Source organism: Mastigoproctus giganteus, chromosome 5 (assembly GCF_048544385.1).
Source record: "Mastigoproctus giganteus isolate SK-2022 chromosome 5, ASM4854438v1, whole genome shotgun sequence".
Classification (NCBI taxonomy): Eukaryota; Metazoa; Arthropoda; class Arachnida; order Uropygi; family Thelyphonidae; genus Mastigoproctus; species Mastigoproctus giganteus.
This window is the reverse complement of record NC_143579.1, coordinates 220,461,469-220,482,638: the sequence shown is the minus strand read 5'-3', so window position 1 is coordinate 220,482,638 and position 21,170 is coordinate 220,461,469. Positions and strand designations below refer to the sequence as shown.

Here is a 21,170-nt window from a genome sequence, read left to right as displayed (position 1 = left end):
TGCAGTACCACACAGTTGGTACATTTCTCTGGGGTTACTTCTACCCATATGCAGTACTTTGCATTTGTCAAGGTTAAACTTCAGTTGCCACTTCTTAGCCCATCAGCCAATTATCTAGATCCTGTTGCAGTAGCACACTGCCATTACTGTCATTAACAACCCTGCCAACCTTTGTATCATCTGCAAACTTCGACATTAAGCCTGATATACCTTCATCAATATCATTGATAAATATACAAAACAACAGTGGACCTAACACCGAACCCTGTGGGACTCCACTAATAACATTAGTCCACGAAGAGCAGCACTCATTGATTACCACCCTCTGTCTTCTCCCACTCAACCCCATCCTTTTATCCATTGTAGCAACTTACCCTTAATACCATTCTGCTCCAATTTGTACAATAGTCTTCCATGCACAACAGTGTCAAAAGCTTTCCTGAAATCCAAATATATGATATCAAAATTATTTTTTGCATCCAGTTCCTTTGTAACCACATCATAATATCCTATCAAATTTGTCAGACAAAACTTTCTCTTCACAAACCCATGCTGTGTCTGAATTATTGCTGCAGTCTTGTCTAGATGATCCTGCAATGTATCTTTAACCAGTGACTCCATTATTTTACCCGGAACAGAAGTTAAACTAACTGGTCTGTAATTACTCGTGTCACCCTTCGATCCTCCTTTGTAAATTGGGGATACATTTGCACATCTCCAGTCCGTGGGAACCTCCCCTGAGTCCAAGGACGCTCTCATAATTATGGCTAAGGGTTTGCTTAGTTGCTTTGCAGCCTCCTTTAATATAACTGGATAGATTCCATCCACCCCAGGTGCTTTTCTTATGTTTAACTTCAACAATTTCTCCTCCACTTTGCTTTCAGTTATTCCAAAATCATTAAGTATCCTGCTACAATTTGATAACCTTCTGCCATTTTCAAACCTTAATAATTCCCCAAGTGTGAATGTAGATGCAAAATACTCATCAATACACGTTTGAAATAATCCATTTCTTTTTTATTTTCTTATGGTAGAAAAAACAAACCAGCTTCCCACACTGTACCTTGCATTCGTTTTTGTTTATTTTTCCTTCTCAATGGAGAAGGTATGATGCGACGTGAAATAAACAGTAATTCCCTTTTGTGAACAGAGCCGCACGCTCACTAAGAAAACAAGCGATGTATTTCTATAATGTTATGCATACTTTAGCAGTGTATTTACATTCGTAGCTTAGTACTGACTTTCATAGCATCACCAGCTTCAGTTTCTTTAGGCCTAGTCCAAGCCTAAATACCGCACTAATCGAAATTTTGATTCGTACTAATCGAAAATTGGTAGCTAATTATAAACCATGCTAATTAGAATCTCGTGTTAATCGAGGGATTCCTGTAATATTTTTTGTGATTTTCTGATTAATTTTGTGTACTTATTCGCTACTTGGCCTTGTAATTGCAAAGAAAACCACAGTCGATTCTGCCGACATTATATCGACAGGAGCATACGAATTTGCATACAAATATAGCAGATACTGGAAGTTTCTACGTAACTTGTAGCAGAGTACACAGCGTCAGCAGAGAGGATTATAAATTATAACTGCTTACGTGTTTTAATAATTTAACTTGTCATGTAAACAATGTATGACAATAATAATATTAGTAGAGCTTTTAGAATCGGTGATTTGGCACAGATAGTTGAATTTATTATCTACTATAAATACTTAGATTTTACAAATGTAACGTTTTAACTTAGTACATAGAACTTAAACTTGATAGGTGATACGAAATTCATATAGCATTTACTCAGTAGAAGGTAAAACTGGAAACTGAAATATAATATATATATATTATTATTAGTATGCATAATCGGTTAGATGTTCAAAACACTATTAAAAGAAAAACACACACACACACATATATTATTTCAGATGTTAGTTATTGTGGTAAAGTCTAATGGTGTAGTTATAATCAAAATTTAGCAGGATATAGTGTATACCGAGAAACAAACCGGTACGATATAACAGCCCAAGAAACATATGAACCTATGTAAGCGCCTACAGCAACCTGGAAAAAAAAATATATATATATGCAATATAACATAAAGGGAAAACCTTACATATCAAAATTATATTATAAAATAAAATTATGTTAATTACAGGTATATAGATACATTGAAAGGGACTTTTCCGAGGGCTAACCCTCTCAATGTATCAACCATAATTAACAGGCTATCCGTTTCTGTAGTCATCGTCCAGCATAACGGTGTCCAGAATATAGTTATGTAGTATATGATAGCAATACCAAATGAAGGTAATGTAGTATTAGATAACAAAACCAAAATATATTACAGTTGACTAAAATTATTATATCCCAATTTAGTAGTTAGCTCGCTAGATGACTGTTAGCCCGACTGATAGCTAATTTACAAAAAGATAATAATACATAGCATAATGTAGAACTATATAGAAAGAGATCCATCCTTTGTTAAACATATACATATGTGGTATATTATATTACATAAAAAGGAAAAAAAAAAAAAAAAAAAAAAAATCTGCTAAAAATATCTGCAAAAAAACCTGTAAATATATATAGGTTCTAATACCTCTCGTGTTTGGGGCTTTCATAAAAAAAGCGAAGTCCCGAAATAATTTGTGACTATAACCTTTTCCATGAGGTGTAGATAAAGTTGACCAGTATTTTGCAAACTATCCTTTGCCCAGGAAATGGATTAAAAAATACTACAGGAGGGTTTTCTTTCACCTAATGGACCTAGCTGTGTGGAATTAATTTCTGCTGTATAAAGCCACGATTTCAGATGGCCAAAAATGCTCTTTCACCCTTGAATTTCAGTTTGGACCTGATATTCCATCAGTTAAAAAGGGAAGACTGTCCTCAGCATCCCACCCAACTCGTTATTCACCAAACCATTACCACATTGATATTCTGCCAACTGAGAAGAAGAACTTTCCAACTAGAGCTTGTATAGCAGACCAGAGATGGCAAGTAAATTCGAAAGGAGACACATTACACGTGAGAAACTTGTGAAATTGGCCTTTGCATTACTCCTTACTTCAAGACCTATCCACACCAAGTAAAATTACTGTTTGTTTTTCTTGAAATGTCTTTTTTTTTTTTTTTTTTTTTGTTCCTTTCTTTTAGCTCAAGCACTAATTTATTAAAAATTCTGTATAATTTTTACAATTTTTGGCATACATGAGATAATGCGGGATAGCCCAAGTGGGTTAATAATTCCCATGTATTTTTTAGTAAAAAACAAAAAAATTCTATGCAATACTCATATGATGCATACTTTTAATCTGTTAAAAAAAAAAAAAAAAAAAAGTCGACCCATTGTGCCACATTTTCAGAAAAAAACGTTCTGGGAAGGGGTTAATTTACTAAAGCTATTTATATAATATCGGTGTAAATACACATTAGCTCATAAAAATAAAAACTGCAATCATAGTGTAAAAGTATTGATTTCATTCTATCTCATATTGTGACTACCTTCACAATGAGTTACCATGTATCGTGGCGCCTCCGAAGCCAGGTGGGAAGGAGCAGCAGTGCGTAGCACATGTTTCTTGATTAGACCGGGGTTCGAGCCCATCACCGCCAAATACGAAGGATGCGGAAAGGTCAGGGAATGACCACCGCAAAATCCTAGAGCAATATGGCCTTAGTTGCTAATGCTCCTAAAAACCAAATAACTAACAATAACCATGTATCGCACTACCTCGAATAAATAAGACTTCACTAATAGAGAAAACTATTGTTACTTATTCTTGGTGGGTACCACCACCCAGACAGAACCTTTTCAAGGCTTGTTGGCCTATCATCAGTGGGTGGGCAGGTACCCTGGTGTTGCAATCATGCCAACCAAGTTGTGATGTTAATTCCACAATTTGAGAGATGCCAACAGGTGTACAGAATAATAGTGTAATAATAATCATGTAAATGAAACAACTATATAATATCAGTGTAAAATTTTATGCTAGCCTTGTTGTCCTTCTTTCTACCTTTTAAAGCAACTCAGTATCTTTCCTGAAATGAGACGTTATTCAAAGTGTTTCGGCATTGATTTGCACAGTGAGATAATTACCTTTCTATCTCTGAGCAAAATTCCTGTATATCATTGACAGTACCATATGTAGAATTGCTGTAGTGTGTAAAGAACTTCATATTAGACATGTTTTAACCGTCTCAAATCACTTCAGTTTCAAAATCATTGAATATGATATTCCCCATTTCATTTTTAAAGCATTGCTGTTAATAGGTGCAGTACTTTGCATTTGATATCGATAAGAAGTAATTGTAATTTTTTTCTTCTGTCAGTTGTTACAGTTTTTCCAAGATGTTACAGAATTCCCTAGTTCTTTTATTGTTTATTTTATCCTGCCCATCTTAATATCATCTCCAGATTTTCATTGATACTGATGAAGGTATTCAAATTTTGCAGAATTTGAATATTGTTATCAATATCGCTGTTAAAAATTAGGGACAGCAAGGATCCCTTGTTGTTTATGGAGATAAATAGAGATGTTTATGCAGATATGCAATTTTTTTTATTGCTTCTTGACAATGAGTGATGGTAGTCTGATTATTATTAATATTCAAATTTTTGCTTTTGGTGATTTAAAATGGCAACATTATTAATTCCTAAAATAAGCAGAACTCAGTCAGAGTTTCATATCAATACTACATCAATGTATTTATGATGACTTATTATTCTTATCATTTTTATATTATCTACATGATGAGAATTGGTGAGTAATAGACTAAATTTTAACTTTTAAGTTGCATAAATATAAGTTGTTTTATTAATTATTTTTTTTTATGACAGGATCATCATGTGTATGTTGTGTGGAGATCCTTACTCTGTAGAGCATGTCTTAGGACCTCTTTTAAGTCATCAGTGCTGTTTCGTTACATCTCCCCATACTATTACACTTGAAACTTATCTAGGAGATTCAAAACGAAGTGTGGAAGTGCGGGTCACTTCTTACCACGGAGCTAATGCATACAGGAACGAATTGGTCCATGGATTTATATTAGTATATTCCACAAAACGCAAAGCCTCTCTTGCTACTCTAAGGTACGTATGTGAATGTTGAAGAGAATGTTATTTTGAATTAACTAAATTGGTTCTAAATTGCTTTTAATTTAGCTTAAATGAAAATTCATCGTCCATACTAAGTTAAGCCTAGTAATTGTGATATTGCATTAAAATAATTTAATGGCATTGATTTTTCAAGGTACTGCCACTTGTTTAATGTCCATTTGGGTCTTAATTGCTGTCTCCTTTCAAAAGAAACTGTCCTGAAGATCTTAAATCAACACTTTCAGTAGTGCTCTCTTATTTATCTGTTGTAGATATCCTGCATCAAGTAATTAAAATTAAAGTTATGCAGAAGGATTTGTTAATGGTCACAATAAGGTAGTTTGTGTGTATGAAAGAGAGAGTGCACTTTTGAGTAATGTTAATGTAAATTTGTTACAGTTACTAAATTTTACCTGGCCCATCCAGTGGTCTAGGTCAAACAGTTGAAACTGAACTTTATATAATTTGTTTGTGATTTTGAATCTAAACAGGAATGCCAATAGTTGGCTACACTACACTACAAATGTACCTACAATGGGTTCAGCACAATCCTGTTATTTTCCAACCTCTAAGAAAGACACTGAATGTGACAGGTAAACTGAATTAGAAGGTTACCTTATAAGTACAGGCCATGCTGAAGTTGAACAAACTGTCTGTGGTTTTAATTAGCATACAAAAGAATTTTATAGGGAATTATCCTATTTTTGGATTATATAGGATACATAGGATCTTAATCTTTGGATATATAAGATCTTAATGTTGAGAGTAACTTTATTGTGAATCAGTCTTAGATATCATGGTTTGGTGACCTTAAACAGTTTTTGTTTTGAAAACACAATTGCTTTGGAATGTTTTCAAAAAGTTATCTATAGAGGGACATGATACAGCCAAAGTTGGATGTCTTTGTGTGCTTTGCAGAGAGTGTGAGGAGATAGGTGCCAGTTAGACATATCGGTGGATTTATATGACAACTTGAAGAACAGGATTTATGCCCTCAAAAAAGTTAAAAAGGAGACCCATCAAACATTCGGCCACTCAGCCGAGACTTCACTTGTGACATCACATCACAACAAAATTCTCCATGGCGGAAAGCACTTCTCCTCCCACAGAAAGTAACTGTTAAGACAAGAAAAAAAATGTATTTTGTAAAGCGGATAGGTGGAATAGGATCAGAGTATGTCTGCCAGCGAAAAAAGTTGATGTTGTGAAGCAGCTCTTTTAAAGGCACAAAAAGTGATATTGGTGTTCAGACATGTTGGTACTAGTGACATTAAGAATAGGGTATATGAGGGTTTACTTAATAAGTACAGTGCAATATTGAGAAAAAGTCATGAGTTAGGATTAAATTTGAAGGTGTCTGTAATTCTGCCTATATGTAATATTGACAGAGTACACGATAAGAGTATTGTCAATCAATTTGGCCCAGTAGAGACTGTGCTCGTTAACAGGAGAGACTGTTCTTACCAGGATGGGATACATTTAAACAGAAGGCTTGCAAGAATATTGGCTGATGCTGTCAAGACAGTGTTAAGTGTATGGGGAAACTGTTAGTTTGTGGAGATACATTGACATATTAACAGCAGCTGTGGGCAGAAGTTACAATGATTTCTTGCAGTCCTTTTATTGACACATGCAGCAGCCCATGAAGCAAGGTATCAGAGATTAGAGGCCTGCTGGTGTTCCTCATGGGTCAGCTCTGAAAGAAATTGTTTTAACTCTGAAAGCAATTTCTCCTACTCAGCTTTTGCCTGTCTTACCTTATATGTGGTTTTGTTACCTATACAAAAATGGAGTATTCTTTCAGTAACAGCATCACCTGTTTGTACAATGCAAGAATGGGCAATGATGATAGATTTAAATGGCTTTGAATGTGACATGTTAGTTGGCACCAGACATGCAGATATGAATATCCTGGAAACTCATACAATCCTGATGGGATATGCAACTGTGTTCCATATGTATTACAGTTGGTCTTCAATAATCAAATAATATCCAGCCAACAGAGGCTGACATGATCTCTCTTATGCAGGATAACAGAAAGGTTACAGTTGGTAAAATAACAATTGAATAAAAGTGGTAACCAAAGAGGCATTTCAGAACGCATCACTTGTATCTTGTCACAAATGGGGTATCACAGCCAATGACCACACTACATTCCACTCCTGTAACCAAAAAACAATAAGGTAAGATTGCAGTTAGCTGAGAAACAGCACTGTAGGATTGTAAAAATGTTGCCTGGTCATGCCATGTCAGAAGGCAAAAATTGTACAGAATTAGTTTCAGAAACATTAGAGCGAATTAAGCCTACTGTGATGCCTTCTCTGGTTACCAGATCTTAATCTGGTTGTGTGCATGTGGGATGAGGTGAAAAGAGTTCTTGGTCAGAGTCAAGATCCACATGCATTCAATTTGCAAAAGCTATGAAAAGCAGTTAAGTCAACATGGATCAGCATTCCTGTGGCATGCTTTCAACAGCTCACTTTGTGCATGCCATTAGAAATCCAGGCTGTTTTGAGAGCTAATGGGAACCCTTATTTGCTCTTGGGTAGACATAACTAATAAAATTTATGTGACAATGCTTATAACAGTCATATAAATTGATGTCTGATGGTTGTCTTTAACTAACCCCCCCCCCCCCCCAATTAAACCACTAATATTTCTTATTATCCATTTTGGCATCATTTTTTAGTCGAAATTCTCCACTAGGGTGAAATACATTTGTGCCTTCTTAGTGTGATATATGGCTGATGAATCAACATGTAGTGTTACCTATAATGATTAGTAAAAACTGATATAATCACCATAATTGTGGTTAATTTTGGTTGCAAAATTATACACCTTTTAAACTTACTCTCTGACCACTCCATGCATAGGCACCTCCGTAGCCAGGTGGGAAGGAGCAGCAGTGCATAGCATACGCTTCTTGATTAGACTGGGGTTCGAGTCTATCACCACCAAATACGGAGGATGCGGAAAAGTCAGGGAATGACCACCACATATCCCCGAGCAATATGGCCTTAGTTACTAATGCTCCTAAAAACCAAAATAACAACAACTCCGTGCATAGTATTCACCAACCTTCCATAAATTCTTAGGATATCCCTCTGATTGTATGTGATTATGAAATATGCAAATATTTTGGTCTATAAAAATTATCAAATTTTAGCCCAGAATTCATTTCAAACATTTATGAAATGAATTCTGGGCTAACTGAGTAATGGCCACATAGAAAGAAGATCTATAGAAAATTTGGGGGAGGGGGGGATGATAATTTTATGTTATTGGTGAATATGTCTATGCATGTTTATTGATCAGGAATTAAAATGCCTGAAGTAAACAGTTGGCAACGGTGGAACCACAGGACAACTGGACAACTAAGTATGCACAAATTGACTAGTAGGAGCTGATGTACCTTTTGACCTATGATTATCATCAGTCCCTATGTAACCTGAGTTTGGAGGTATGAGCAGCCACAAGAAAACTGCTAAAGATCAGTGTGCTATGAGTTTTCATGAAACATGTGAATCCCACAAACCCATGATAACAAAAACAATTTCACACATTCAAGGTACTTTGAAACCTGGACTATGGATGAATGAAAATTTGTGGAGCAACGAGTCATGCTGTAGGCATTTCCAGGCTGATAGATATATTTGGATATCAGAAATGCCTGAGGAACATTTATAACCTGAGTCCTGGCTGTGAAATTTGGAGGTGATGCCATTGTGTGAGAGTATTTCTCATGATTTTGACTAGATCTACTAGACACAGTGCTTAAAACTATGAATGCTCTTTCTTACATTGATGTTCTAGACAATTTTGTAGTAGCCCTTACACCTTCCAATACAATCTGCAAGAGAATAACAGCAGAATATTATAGTAGTCAGCACAGTGCACCAATCTAAACTAAATTAAACACTTTTGGGATGACGTGGAATGCAGAATTATGATAAGGCCGAGATGATTCCCAAATTCATTAATAGATGTCTTGTGGGGCAGAGTACCACCTACCTCCCCAGAAATCATCAAGAAAGCTTTCCATGATGCAGTGAAACATAAATAATGTTTTATTCCATCATTATGGCCAGAAGTGGGCCAAATACTGTTAATTTGTTTGGGTACATACATTTTGTTGGAGTTCCTTGTGACTCTTTGTGTGATGGGAACATATAATATATTACATTTGTATTTGACCTCATGTGCATTAACTAATACTCACTTTTTCATTTTTTCCCCCTCTCTCTTTCCCCATCCTTCCTCTACCAGTGCTTTTTCTATGAACATTCCCAACATTCCAATACAAATTTTAGCAGTTACTGAGACAGGAAGTGCAAATGCTTTTTTCTCAAGTAATTTGTCCCATCAGCTGATAACAGATGGAAATGCTATAGCTGATAAGTTACAAGCTCACTTCATGACTTCTTCTTCTACTTGTCAACAAAAAAGTAAGTGTGATATATTTCTGTATGTTTAAATAGTCTACCCACCATATATTTTGATAATGCATCAAAAGCAGCTGGAGTTTTGATGACAGTGATTATTCTTTGTAGAGTTTATAAGAATTTTAGACACACCCAGTCATTTACATTTTCCCAGTTTTAATGAAATGTATAATTGAATTTCTCATGAAATTAGGATATACAGGGTTGTTAAAAGAAAAGTATCCCTATTTAGAGGGCTCTGGAGCGAGTTCTAAGGCTCGTACTGAAGAGAAATTTGGACAATGGGTACAATTACTGAATCAGTTACTAATTCTACCTTGCATGAATTGGTTCCACTGTTCTCTACTTTAATTTTAACAACCCTGTATTAACTTTGTGGTTTTGAATAAGTTACTGATTTTGTTTATGGAAAATGTGTTCAGAACTTATTTCTTTCATTCAGCTGTTACTGTATTTGACGGCATATAGGACACACCCCAATTTTAAAAAGGAAAATTAAGGAAAAAAAGTTTTAACATATTTAGTAATTATTCTAATGTGTACAGTAGAAAAAAGATCATCCTAAACATGGATCAGAATAGCAAGAAAAATACTAATACTGTATAATAATACATTATTTAATTATTACTATTAATTTATCAATACAGCCATTTAAAAGAGAAATAAAAAATCTTAGCTACATTAGAAAATATTTTATATGAAGCAAACTGCCACTAGAATTGAAAATGAACAAAAATACATTAAGGGAATGGTAAAAAAAAAAGGTGTTCTGCAAAAGGGAAAGTTCAATCATTTTGAAAACCAAAAAATCATTGCCTTCAAATGTCAAAAACTCTTCCTCACTAATGTTGGTATCACTGTCTCCAAATAATGCAGTGTCTTCAATGATGTCAATTCCAATCTTCTTGAAAGACTTTATAATTATTTTACCATTAATATTTCTCCGAGGTTCCTTAACCCATTCACACACCTATGCAATGGTGGGCCTCTTCATTCTTCCTGTAGATGTGAGGTCATGATCGGGTTCTCCCATCCATTTGTTCCACTGTTCTCTCATATTTTGCTTAAATGGGCTTGTTTATGGACATCCAAAGACTGCAATTGGCTTGTCAGTCCACCAGCAATGACAACTACTTGTGTATTCAATTCCCTCACACTCTTTTTAATGACTTCAGTTCTGTAGGCTCTGAACTGGTCCCAAATGAGAAGAGATGGTTTCTTTAAGAGACCACCGCTTGCCCATATTTTTTGGAGCCATAAATTCATTCCAGATTCTTCCATCCATCATTTTGGATAAACATAAACAAATACACCTTCTGGAATTTTTTCCCTAGGTGGAGTTTTTCTTTTAAATATTAAAAATGGTGATAGTTTTGTCCATCAGCACAGCAGACCAAAACTTCTGTGTAATATGTTTTCTATTTGCTATTTAGCCAAGTTCAAAAGAAGTTCGTTTTCGTGCTTTTATTACAAATTTATGGAATTCCAGTATTTTTTTTTCATAATCTGCTGGGAATTTTTGTGCAATCGATGTTTTGGTATGCATTGATAAACCACGACTTTGCATGAATTGGTAACACCAAACTTCTGTTCCAGAAAAATTCGGAATTCCTCGTCCTTCTGCTGGCCTTATGCGTAATCATTTTGTTAGAAACACTTCTTCCTCAGTTCTTTTCATCTATTACCCACTTTTGACTTCTTATCTTCCCCAGGTATGGACAAGTATAGAAACACAGTTCTTGATACATGATTGGGTGTAGTTCCATGATGAAGTACCTGATCATGTATAAATTTTTACTTTTAGCTAACATTGGATTTGAATTTTATATTTATATTTGCTCTACCCCTTTTTGGATGTTAACCAAAATTATCCACTCATATCTGATGCTGGCTATCACTCATTATTTTAATTTAATCATTTTTTCCTTTACTGTTACCTTCTCTTTAATTGTCTTTTCAATTTGGCCTGTAATTTTGCTTAATTCATTATAGCAAATAGGATTTTCACATTCTTTCTCTTTTTCACACCTACAATACTTCCTTTTTCCTCCTATTTTGTTATGGCATTTTGTGTAATTTACACTTCCAACTTCACTTTTTTTTTTTTTTTTTTTTTTTTAAACAGACCTAGTAATTCTACCTTGCATATATAAACTTTTGTATCCTTTGCTGCCGCCTTGTGTGCTCAGCTGCATTTGTCATATCTTTATTTTTATTTCTATCTCTCAATTGCCACTTTTGAACCCAATATACTTATTTCATATATATATATATATATATATATGTAGAATCATATAATATATATATATAAAATCATGTTGGATCGTGCTACTCTGTCATGCTTTGCTGCAAATTACACATGCAGTGCTAATGAGATCTGAAAGAAACGACAGTATTCACGCATAATATGCTGTTGAAACTATGACTACTTGGCTCGGGATCTCAACGAGTACAAGCACGAGATGATAATGCTGCACATTCCATTTCGCAATGAGGAAACAGAGATACTGTCAGAGATGAAATATGTCAAGATCTACAACGACAATGAAGAGCTCATACTAGAACAGCATAAATTATATGAATCGGGTGTGGACATTTGCTAAGACGATGTGTCAAGACAATGAAGACAGTGACCCTGACAAAATATGCAGTAATGACCTGCATAGCCTTGTAACACGACTGCGAGAAGAAGACCCCTTTCAAAACTTTTACAATCATCCAAACAGCGAGGTGAATGAGGATCTAAAGCTTGGCACACTCAACTGACTCCACGGAATTGCAAAGAAACGCAAAAAATTAATGATCAACGAGGACTTCTGCAACTTAATGAGAATGGCCAGCGACAAGCAAAAGATTCTACTCATGCATATTTGGAGTGTGTTATCTCCCAATCGCAAACTGATTCAAATATTCTTGACTGGCCCAGCTGGTTGCGGAAAAACGTTTAGGCTAACCATTGCCACTGTGGAAGTGGTTAGCCTAAACTTTTTCCCCCGAACAAATCCTCTCCCGACTCCATTCTTTTTGCCTGTTCCGTGGTGTTTTGCACTGGTCGAATCATGGGAAAGGCAAAAAGAAGAAATGGAAAGTAACTGAGTTACAGACCCTATCTGGTAAGTAACTGATGCCATTTCCAGAAATGATGTCATTTCCATTTCATAAAATCATAACAAATTGGTTTTATATGCCATCCGAAATTTAGTAGGTGCCACCAAAGATGTTTGCCCATCAAAAACTGACAGACATACACCAATGAGCCAAAACATTATGACCAGAGAGTTGTTACACAAATCAAAGCAAATGCAGGTGAACTACAGTACGTGCACGGGTCCGAACATGGTATAAAAAACACCTGATACTGAGCTCCGTTAATCAGTGTTACTCTTGTTCTTCAGATGGGAAAGGCAGCGGACTTAAGCAAGTTTGACAAAGACCAAATTGTAATGGCCAGATGATTGGGTCAGAGCATATCCGAAACGGCACAGCTGTTGGAGTATGTAGACATGTATAATATCTTCTGTACAGCGGCTCTGGAACATTGGTTCAGCTCCGCCATTGTGCTCTGTGAAGATACAAGATTCTGTAGAATGGCCAGAAACCTGTGTAGTGTTATGTTTGTGTAGTCTATGTGTTGTTATGTTGTTTAGTTGTTTCTGGCCACTTTGCCACTGGGAAGGCCAGGATCTCCTGGAGAGCCTATCCGGTAAGAGAAAAACAAATTAAGACACAGAGCTGAAATTTTACACCTTTAGTACAGAAATATATATGGTGCTACACACAAAATATCATGACTTTGTTATATGTGGAAGTAGGCGATTCTTTATTGAACCACCCTCGTATATATGCTTGAATAAAAAAAATTTTTTTTTAAAATTAGTAATAAATAAATAAATAAATAAATAAAAAGGAATACTGTAATTAACTTAAATTTAAAAAAAAACGAAAAGTGGGGTGGGAAGATGGAAGAGAGAGCGACTATCTTTGTGTTTTAAAGATATGAGATCCCCTAGGAATTGAAGGCAAAAGATTCTTAAAGTTCCATAATTTAAGTTCTTCATAGGAAACAGTGGTAGAAAGGGTCTCTGTTATTCTAGACATCTTGATTTGAATTTGTGACTAGTTGGTTTGCCAAAAGTCATTTTCTTCTAGAAAACAGCTCAGTTGAGAACTGCTGGAAGACTTTGAAATTGGTGATGGATTCTACTGAGTGTCTCGTTCCCCGAAGAAAGGCTAGGAATTTGTGCCTTCAGGATGTCCATGTAAGAGCAGGCAGTGGTACAGGATGTGGATCCAATCTTCTGTTTGTTGGCATATGCAGGAATCACTGTTAGCTAATCTAAACCTAAACTGATAAGAGTTTTGAGTTCATTGATCCATGGCCAGTGAGGAGGAATGATGTTTAGATGTTAGGAGTGAACCAGGAGAAGGTTCTTTGGTTTGCAGTGAAAGAGACTTCTGGGATGAGGTTGAAAGTTGTTCTACCTTTGGTTGATATGTTCTAGCATGTTTGCCATTGTTTCATCAATTCTGTCCAGACTCGGGTCTTCTCAGATTTTATATTTGCAAGAGCGTTAATTGTTATTCCTCTGAAAGTCATGGGCTTGGCATGCTTGATAGAATAGCAAAAAGCACAGAATGCTAGATGGAGGTCTAGAGGCATGATGCCTGTGATGACCTGTAGGGCATCAGTTGAGACAGTTCTGCAGGATCCTAACCATGCTTAGATTTGGATTCAATCCAAACTCCACTCATTGAAGCAAGTGGAGTTTGGGTTGAATTTTAGTATTTTTGGTTCTGTCATACCACACCGAGGCAGCGTAGGTTGCTGTGGGGATAAAGACTGCCTTATAGTAGAGCATAAGGGTTTTGGGCTCTAGTCCCTAGTCAGTTTTTGTAATTCTAATAATGGCCATGGTGAACCTTTTAATTTTCTCTGTTAAGTGGGTTATGTAGAGCATGAAGTTCATCTTGTCGTCTAACATCAAGCCCAGGTATTTAGTGTTCCTGATTTAGCGAATTTGTTTTCCGTAAATTTTCAGGAGTGGGGGACGCTGTAGATTGAGTTGTCCCTTAAAGGTCATCATTTGCATTTTGGCAGTTGATATTTTTAACTTATTGTTGGTTGCCCATTCTATAAGGTTTCCAAGTACTGAAGAAGCTCTTACTTCCAACTGGAATCTTGAGTTTCCAGGAAATATGAGGACCAAATAATCTGCATATGCTATAGGATAGGTATACTCAAGTTTTTTGGACAGCCAGGAGTTCAGTACGATTTTTCAGAAGAGGGCTCTCAGTACAGAGCCTTGGCACCCTCTTGAGATGAATTGGGTGATTCTGTGGTTCTTTGTTAGGACCTGTATATATTTATGTCTGAAGTAGTCACAAACTACTTGGCTTTGGCTGTAGCTGGGATGAGCAGTTGGCACAGTGCAGACTATCTAGAACGGTCTCCCACCGGAGGTGCCCTCGAAGTCTATAAAAATATCCAGTTCGTATTTAGCTTTAGAGCCTTGGATGTGATTTCTGAGTGTACGAAGAGCATCCCCACATGACTTGCCCTTTGACGAAACCAAACTGCTGCGATGAGAGTAGGTTCTGATTTTGGAAGAGGTCCATAATTCTGACTTCTAACAGTCTTTCAAAAAGTTTTCCAAAGTTGGGAAGAAGGGATATGAGTCAAAGCTTTTGGATCTGATGGTGGTTTGTTTGGCTTTATTAGTTTTACAAGGGCTTTTTTTCCATAGGTGGGGGAAACTGCCATTGATTAGACATTTATTGAATAGGTTTAGCAATATGGTGCGATATATTTCTCCAAATTTTTTGATGATGATGATGTTTTCTAGCAGGTCTGAACCTGGGCATTTGTTGGTTTTGAGTTTCTTTAATGCTGTCTGTAGTTCTGTGAGGTTGAATTATTCTGTATCCCTGGTGGAAGAATATTCGAGATTAAGACTCCTTAGGGAAGACTACAAAGGTGAGTTGGCCGTAGTGTCATCTTCAGGAAACGGTTTTTCCAGGATTGTATTGGCTGTGTCCTTCCAGTTTGTTGTTTCAGTGTTGTTGTCCTCAACGGAATTGTAGATTTCATTGGTGGTAGTTTGTCTTTACTAATTTTATAGAGAATGCCCCAGGGATTGTGAGTTACCAACAGAAGAGACAAAAATCTGCCAAGTTGTGCTTTTTTGCTAGGCGGTTTCTGTGTTGTATTGATGTTTCAAGGTACGGTAGTCGTTCCCTATATCTATCAACTTCAGGTTGAGGCCAGGAACATCTACGTTGGTAGAGTTTTCTAGCTTGATGTATTTTTTTCTCAGCTCTGTCAGGTGAGAATTCCACCATGGGACAGATGTATTCCTTAGTGTTTTGCATTTTGTTGAGTTGACTGTGGCCCTTATTAGTGCTGCTTGTATGTAAAATGCATACTCTTCTGTATTTAGTTAATTTAAGGAGTCAGTCATGTCTTCATGGAAATCTTGTTTTATGGAGTTTATGAAGGATGTCCATTTTATATGTTTAATGGAAAACCTTCTTAATTCTTGAGGAGGTGGAATCCTGGCAGGCTGGTTGGCAGAAACTTTGAAAGAGATGCCCCTGTGATCACTACACCTGTAATCTTCATGAACAGTCCAGTCTGAAATCTTGGTTAATCCTGGTGTACAGATTGTCAGATCAATGTTTGACTCGCCTAGAATGGTAAAGAAGGTGCTCAGTTGGTTGGATGTGCAGGTTGCGAGTAAGGATAAATTCTTCCAGTTTATGCCCACAGGGATCACAGGTTTTGCTATTCCATAGTGGAAATTTGGCGTTCACATCTGTTGCGATTACTATTTGAGACAGACAGACAGAGTTTATCAAAGGCAAGTTTTAGATAGTTCAAGGAATTTTCGATGTCATCAGGTGGGCAGTAGCGAGAGAGAGACATTATATAGAAGGTATGGGAAGTGGATTAAATGTCAACATGTAGCATTTTGGGTGCATAGGGAGGATATTACAGTAACATCGATAGAATCATTGAAGATATGATTCTCTCAATGTTACTGCAATATACTCCTGATGGCTGTTTTTGGAAGACCCTCTGCTAAATGTACGATTCTTGAGGAAATCGGAAATCCCATGGCCTTTGAAATTCATCTGTGAATTTGGATGAAATTCAAAGGCCAAATTTTATGTCTATAGGAGCCTTATTTCTGGAGAAATAAGGCTCCTATAAACATAAAATGTTGTATGAGTGTTCATTGATGATAATGCTGGCCTCGTTGGTAACCATTCTGGAGCACTGAGCATTCAATTGCAGAACAGAAAGATCAGCAGCAGTTGTGATGACCTTGCCATGGGCAGAGGTCATTGAAGGATTTGGTGAGTTACTCATTGATTGTCCTTGTTCTTGCCTGGTCCAATGCTCTCAGGTATTCCAGGCAGGTGGGATCCCAGACAGAGTGATTGTGGTCTTTATTGCATCTATTAAAGTTGATGCATTTTGGATCTGTTTGCTTGTGGCACTCGGCGTAAATATGACCCCCTATGGCAGAGTGACCACATGCTACAGTTTTGTGTGTGTGTGTGCAGTCATGGGATGAATGTCCATACCCAAGGTAGCGAAAGAACAAATTCTTTCGCTATGGTGAATTTGCGGAACTTATGAGCTGAGTATCCCAGATAGATTCTGTCCCCTTCCAAGATGTGTTTTATTAATTTGGCTAAGATGCTTATAACCCAGTTGGTGTAGTTCACCTTTGATCCTGCATGGAATCTCAGGTTAATCGCATTCTTTACTACTTCAAAACTGTAACCATAGTTGTGCAGGTTCTTGTAGTAAAGGTGTGTTAGAATGGCATCTTTAGTGAGATCCTTTGGGATGTCATATATTAGAATGTTTGGGTCATTTATTTTGGCTGCATAGGGAGGATTGCTTCTTCATGTCAGAAGAAGCAATTTTGTCTAGATCCATAGAATTAGCTGTCTCCAGTACAATGCCTTTGTTTTTAATTGTACGGATTGATTTGATTTTTGCATTTTTAAATTCATCTTTCAAAGTGTTGACAACTGAGATCTTAACATCCTGACTGGATTCTAGTTCTGTCCCCTTAGATGCATGCATTATTAATACATTTTGCTTTGGAGCTGTTGATGTTATGGACTCTGACGGGGGGTGAGAATGACGTTCATGTCCGAGTTGGTCCGATAGGTCACAGGTAGGAATGACATTGTACATTTTCTTACCTTGTCTTAAAGTATGAGCATATGTCAGTTTGGAAGAATGGGAAAGATCCTTAGATGAGCTTTCATGGTACTTAACCCTCTTGTCGAGTTCTTCCACTCTGACCTTAAGCTTTTCGTTTTCAATTATCAAGGCTGGGGTAATGGTCTCCATCTCAGAGCATCTTTCTAGCACAAAATTGATGGCAGATTTGGTAACTTTATTAGCATCTTGGGATAAGTATGTTACCACGTCTCTCTCTCTTCAGCTGGGATTCTGCTTCGTATAAGTATAGTATGGGCAGTCGTATGTTATTTTTGTGCGAGTTATGTTTCTCGCTGGTGGTTTGACTTTTCCCCTCTTCTTTGGCCTCTTTGTCTTTTTCAATGAGATTTCTAAGTTCTTGGATTTTGGGAAAGTCCTGAGAGTCCAATCTGTCATTATGTACAGCTGCCCTTCCTTTTTCTGATGTGGAGCTGTCCTTTGACCTGATCCAGGGGGTTCTTGTTTTGTGGTAATCCATCATATTTTGGAATATTTTAAGGGCTTTAAGTATGTGTTGTGCCAGTATAATTTTTTTGAAGGAATTCTTAGAGGGTGGGAAATTATAAATTTTTCCAATTTCTAAATTGGGATGAAAAATCTGACCAGTCTGGATTGCAATGAGTGATGTTCTTAGATATTTAGTCCAGATGGGAGAAGGTGCATGGACCTTGGGGTATCTTAATCTGCAGAGCCTGTTGGTGGTAGTCCCAGATACAATGGGTCTTATGCAATAATGTGGAAGAAAGTTGTGTGGATTAAGGCACCAATTTGCACAGATTGAGGATACAGGTATGTCACACACATGTTGGATGTTTAAATTTTAATTTCAAGATATTCCAAAAATTGATGCCTCTAGATAGGGGTAGCAAGTGACGAGGAATCTGTTGATGGCAGTCTTTTTGATATATGATGTACTTGAGGAGATAGCGTTCCTTTTAGTTAGAAAAAAATCTCCATAGAGTTATAATGGTGGTATAGAAGTTTTTCAGTTCATTTGGCATAAAATAGAGGTTTAGTAAGTTGGAAGGGATCTAGACATTGGTAGTTCTTATAGACGATCTCAGTAGTGTTGAAAGTTTTGCTTTACGACCTCTAAAACAAAAGTTATTCCCCTTCTAGGATGGCGAATAACTTCTATTCTTTCCCCTTCATAGAGAAAGCATGGGGAGGGGGGATACCGAAAAATGGTTGCAACTTCATTACCTTTGATCAGAATTTAGTGAAAAATTTATAGGGATGACCTGCTTTTGAAGTTATTTTAGGTAATGTGCTTGTTTCTATTTTGTATGCAGTGTTTGCCGAGTACTGGATCAGGACACTTACAGCATTGCACGAAAATTCAATGTGGCGGCACACAAAGGAATGGTTATTTTAAGGGGTATGTCGATAAATATTGGTCTTAAAATATGCTGAATGCTTCAGTAGAGAGCCAATACTTGATTTAGTATAATCAAGTTTTAAACCCAGTCAGTGGTACTGAAAATTAGAAACGGCAGATTGAAAATGGTGCCAAATGCCACTCTGTCATTACCGCTGCAGCTGACCAATGGTAAGAGCCATAGCAAAGCAACAATAAATGTAATCTAATAGGTTTCAGCTATCCGCTTTCTATTGAGAGCCTTGTCAACATCTAAAGCTCTGATAATCCGAAGATACAAAGTATTCAAAGTATTTTATTATTTTCTGCGGGCTCCAGGGTTTCTCCTATCCGCCGCTGAAGAGTAACTGTACATTATTAACAATTTGTGGTTTTACAAAACATCTTGATCCAGCATCTTCACAGGAATGATTACAAACATACTGTATAACCTTAACACTTGCAACTGAGTTATTACAATTTGTTGAAGGCACCAATTTCTATATTAACCTTCACAACGTATACAACTATACAGATAGTTAGGACCTACCAGTTCGGGTACAATGAGGTCCGATATATATCTTACAATTTATACAATTTATGATTTACAATTTATACAATGTAAGATTTACAATTTATACAATTTAAGATTTACAATTTATGTACCTTTTTACAAGCCGAAGTCTCAGGACACCGTCCACCCAACAGTGATCCTGGCACATCGACTTATATATTCTGAACGCTAATATTGCCTTCCGGCAATAAATACAAATACATTTCCTCATCAGAGGTCTTGTATCAATACGATTAATACCAAGGAGGCAACTATATACAGTGGTAGTACACTTATTACATAATTATTCTCAGCCGGCAAGTCCTTTCCTTCTGCGGAAAGCCTTGTCTGCAAAGTTAGCCAGTGCCTGATAATTTTCTTTACATTCTAAAAACTTGGTGAAGTTATTTAAATCGTAAACTTCGGTCAATGCCTGAAGTTCAAATCGAATGTCTACATAATATCGACATTCTAAGATTATATGTTGGACTGTCTCCTCTGAGCCACATTTACAAAGAGGAGACGCAGCCAAACCCAAAGTAAATAACTTTGAGTTTAGGCTGCCGTGCCCGGATAGAAGGAAAGTTAGGTGAAGACCTGGGTTAAACCAGGGCCAATGTTTTTTGTCAAATTCGGAAACTTGAGGTATAAAAAGGGTAGTAATTCTTCCAGTGTTGGCATTAGTCCATTCGTTTTGCCATTCCTGGAGGAACTGGTTTCTTAATCTAGTGTTGTCTTCTTTCACTGGCACGTCTAGGTTAACAGAAAACTGGTTGAACTGTGCCGCAATACCCTTCCTTCTACAATACTGAAAGTAATTGTACAGCACTTCGTATTGAATTGGTAGTTTGCCATTGATTACCTGTAGTGCCGATGTTGAAATTGTGCGACAAGCTCTTGAAGTTGCAATCAGAAAGAAGCGCTGGGCTTGAGTCAAGATTTTTTCCACCATGACTCTGCGTATACTGGGGCCCCAAGCGCCCGCAGCATAACAGACAATAGGAATAAATATACATTTGTAGTACAACTTGAGAGTGGAGGGTTTCAGACCCCAAGAACCTTTGGTAATTCTGATTATTTTGCCTGTCAAAGTCTTGATTTTGCTTAGTACGTATTTAGCATGGGTAATGAATTGAAGTTTGTTATCTAACATAATTCTTAGGTATTTGTACGAGTTAACTAATTTTATTGATTGTTCTTTAATCTTAATACATGGAGGTCTATTTGGGTCTAATTTTCCTTTGAGAAGAATTTTTGTTTTGGGAACAGAAATAGTTAATTTATGTGTACTACACCACTCATCTAGGTCTGATAGGACTTCATTACCACGGATTTCAAGTTGTAGTCTGGAGTTTCCAGAAACAAGGATAATTAAATCGTCTGCGTAAGCCATCTTAGTAGTGCAATTATGTTCGGTAGCCAGCCACCCATCAAGGACCACGTTCCAGCACACTGGTCCGAGAACTGATCCTTGAGGGC

The 21,170-nt window shown here is 36.8% G+C and overlaps 1 protein-coding gene across 17 annotated transcripts in view; it reads left to right on the top strand.

The window, feature by feature from the left end:
* RhoGAPp190 (Rho GTPase-activating protein 190) overlaps nt 1-21,170 on the top strand; it is a 744,591-nt gene that overhangs the window by 393,040 nt on the left and 330,381 nt on the right. For all 17 annotated transcript variants that reach the window (XM_090374412.1, XM_090374407.1, XM_090374402.1 and 14 more), the window contains 2 exons: nt 4,840-5,091; nt 9,364-9,542. In XM_090374412.1, the coding sequence (XP_090230538.1) occupies nt 4,840-5,091; nt 9,364-9,542 (431 nt within the window). The remainder of the gene's footprint in view (nt 1-4,839; nt 5,092-9,363; nt 9,543-21,170) is intronic.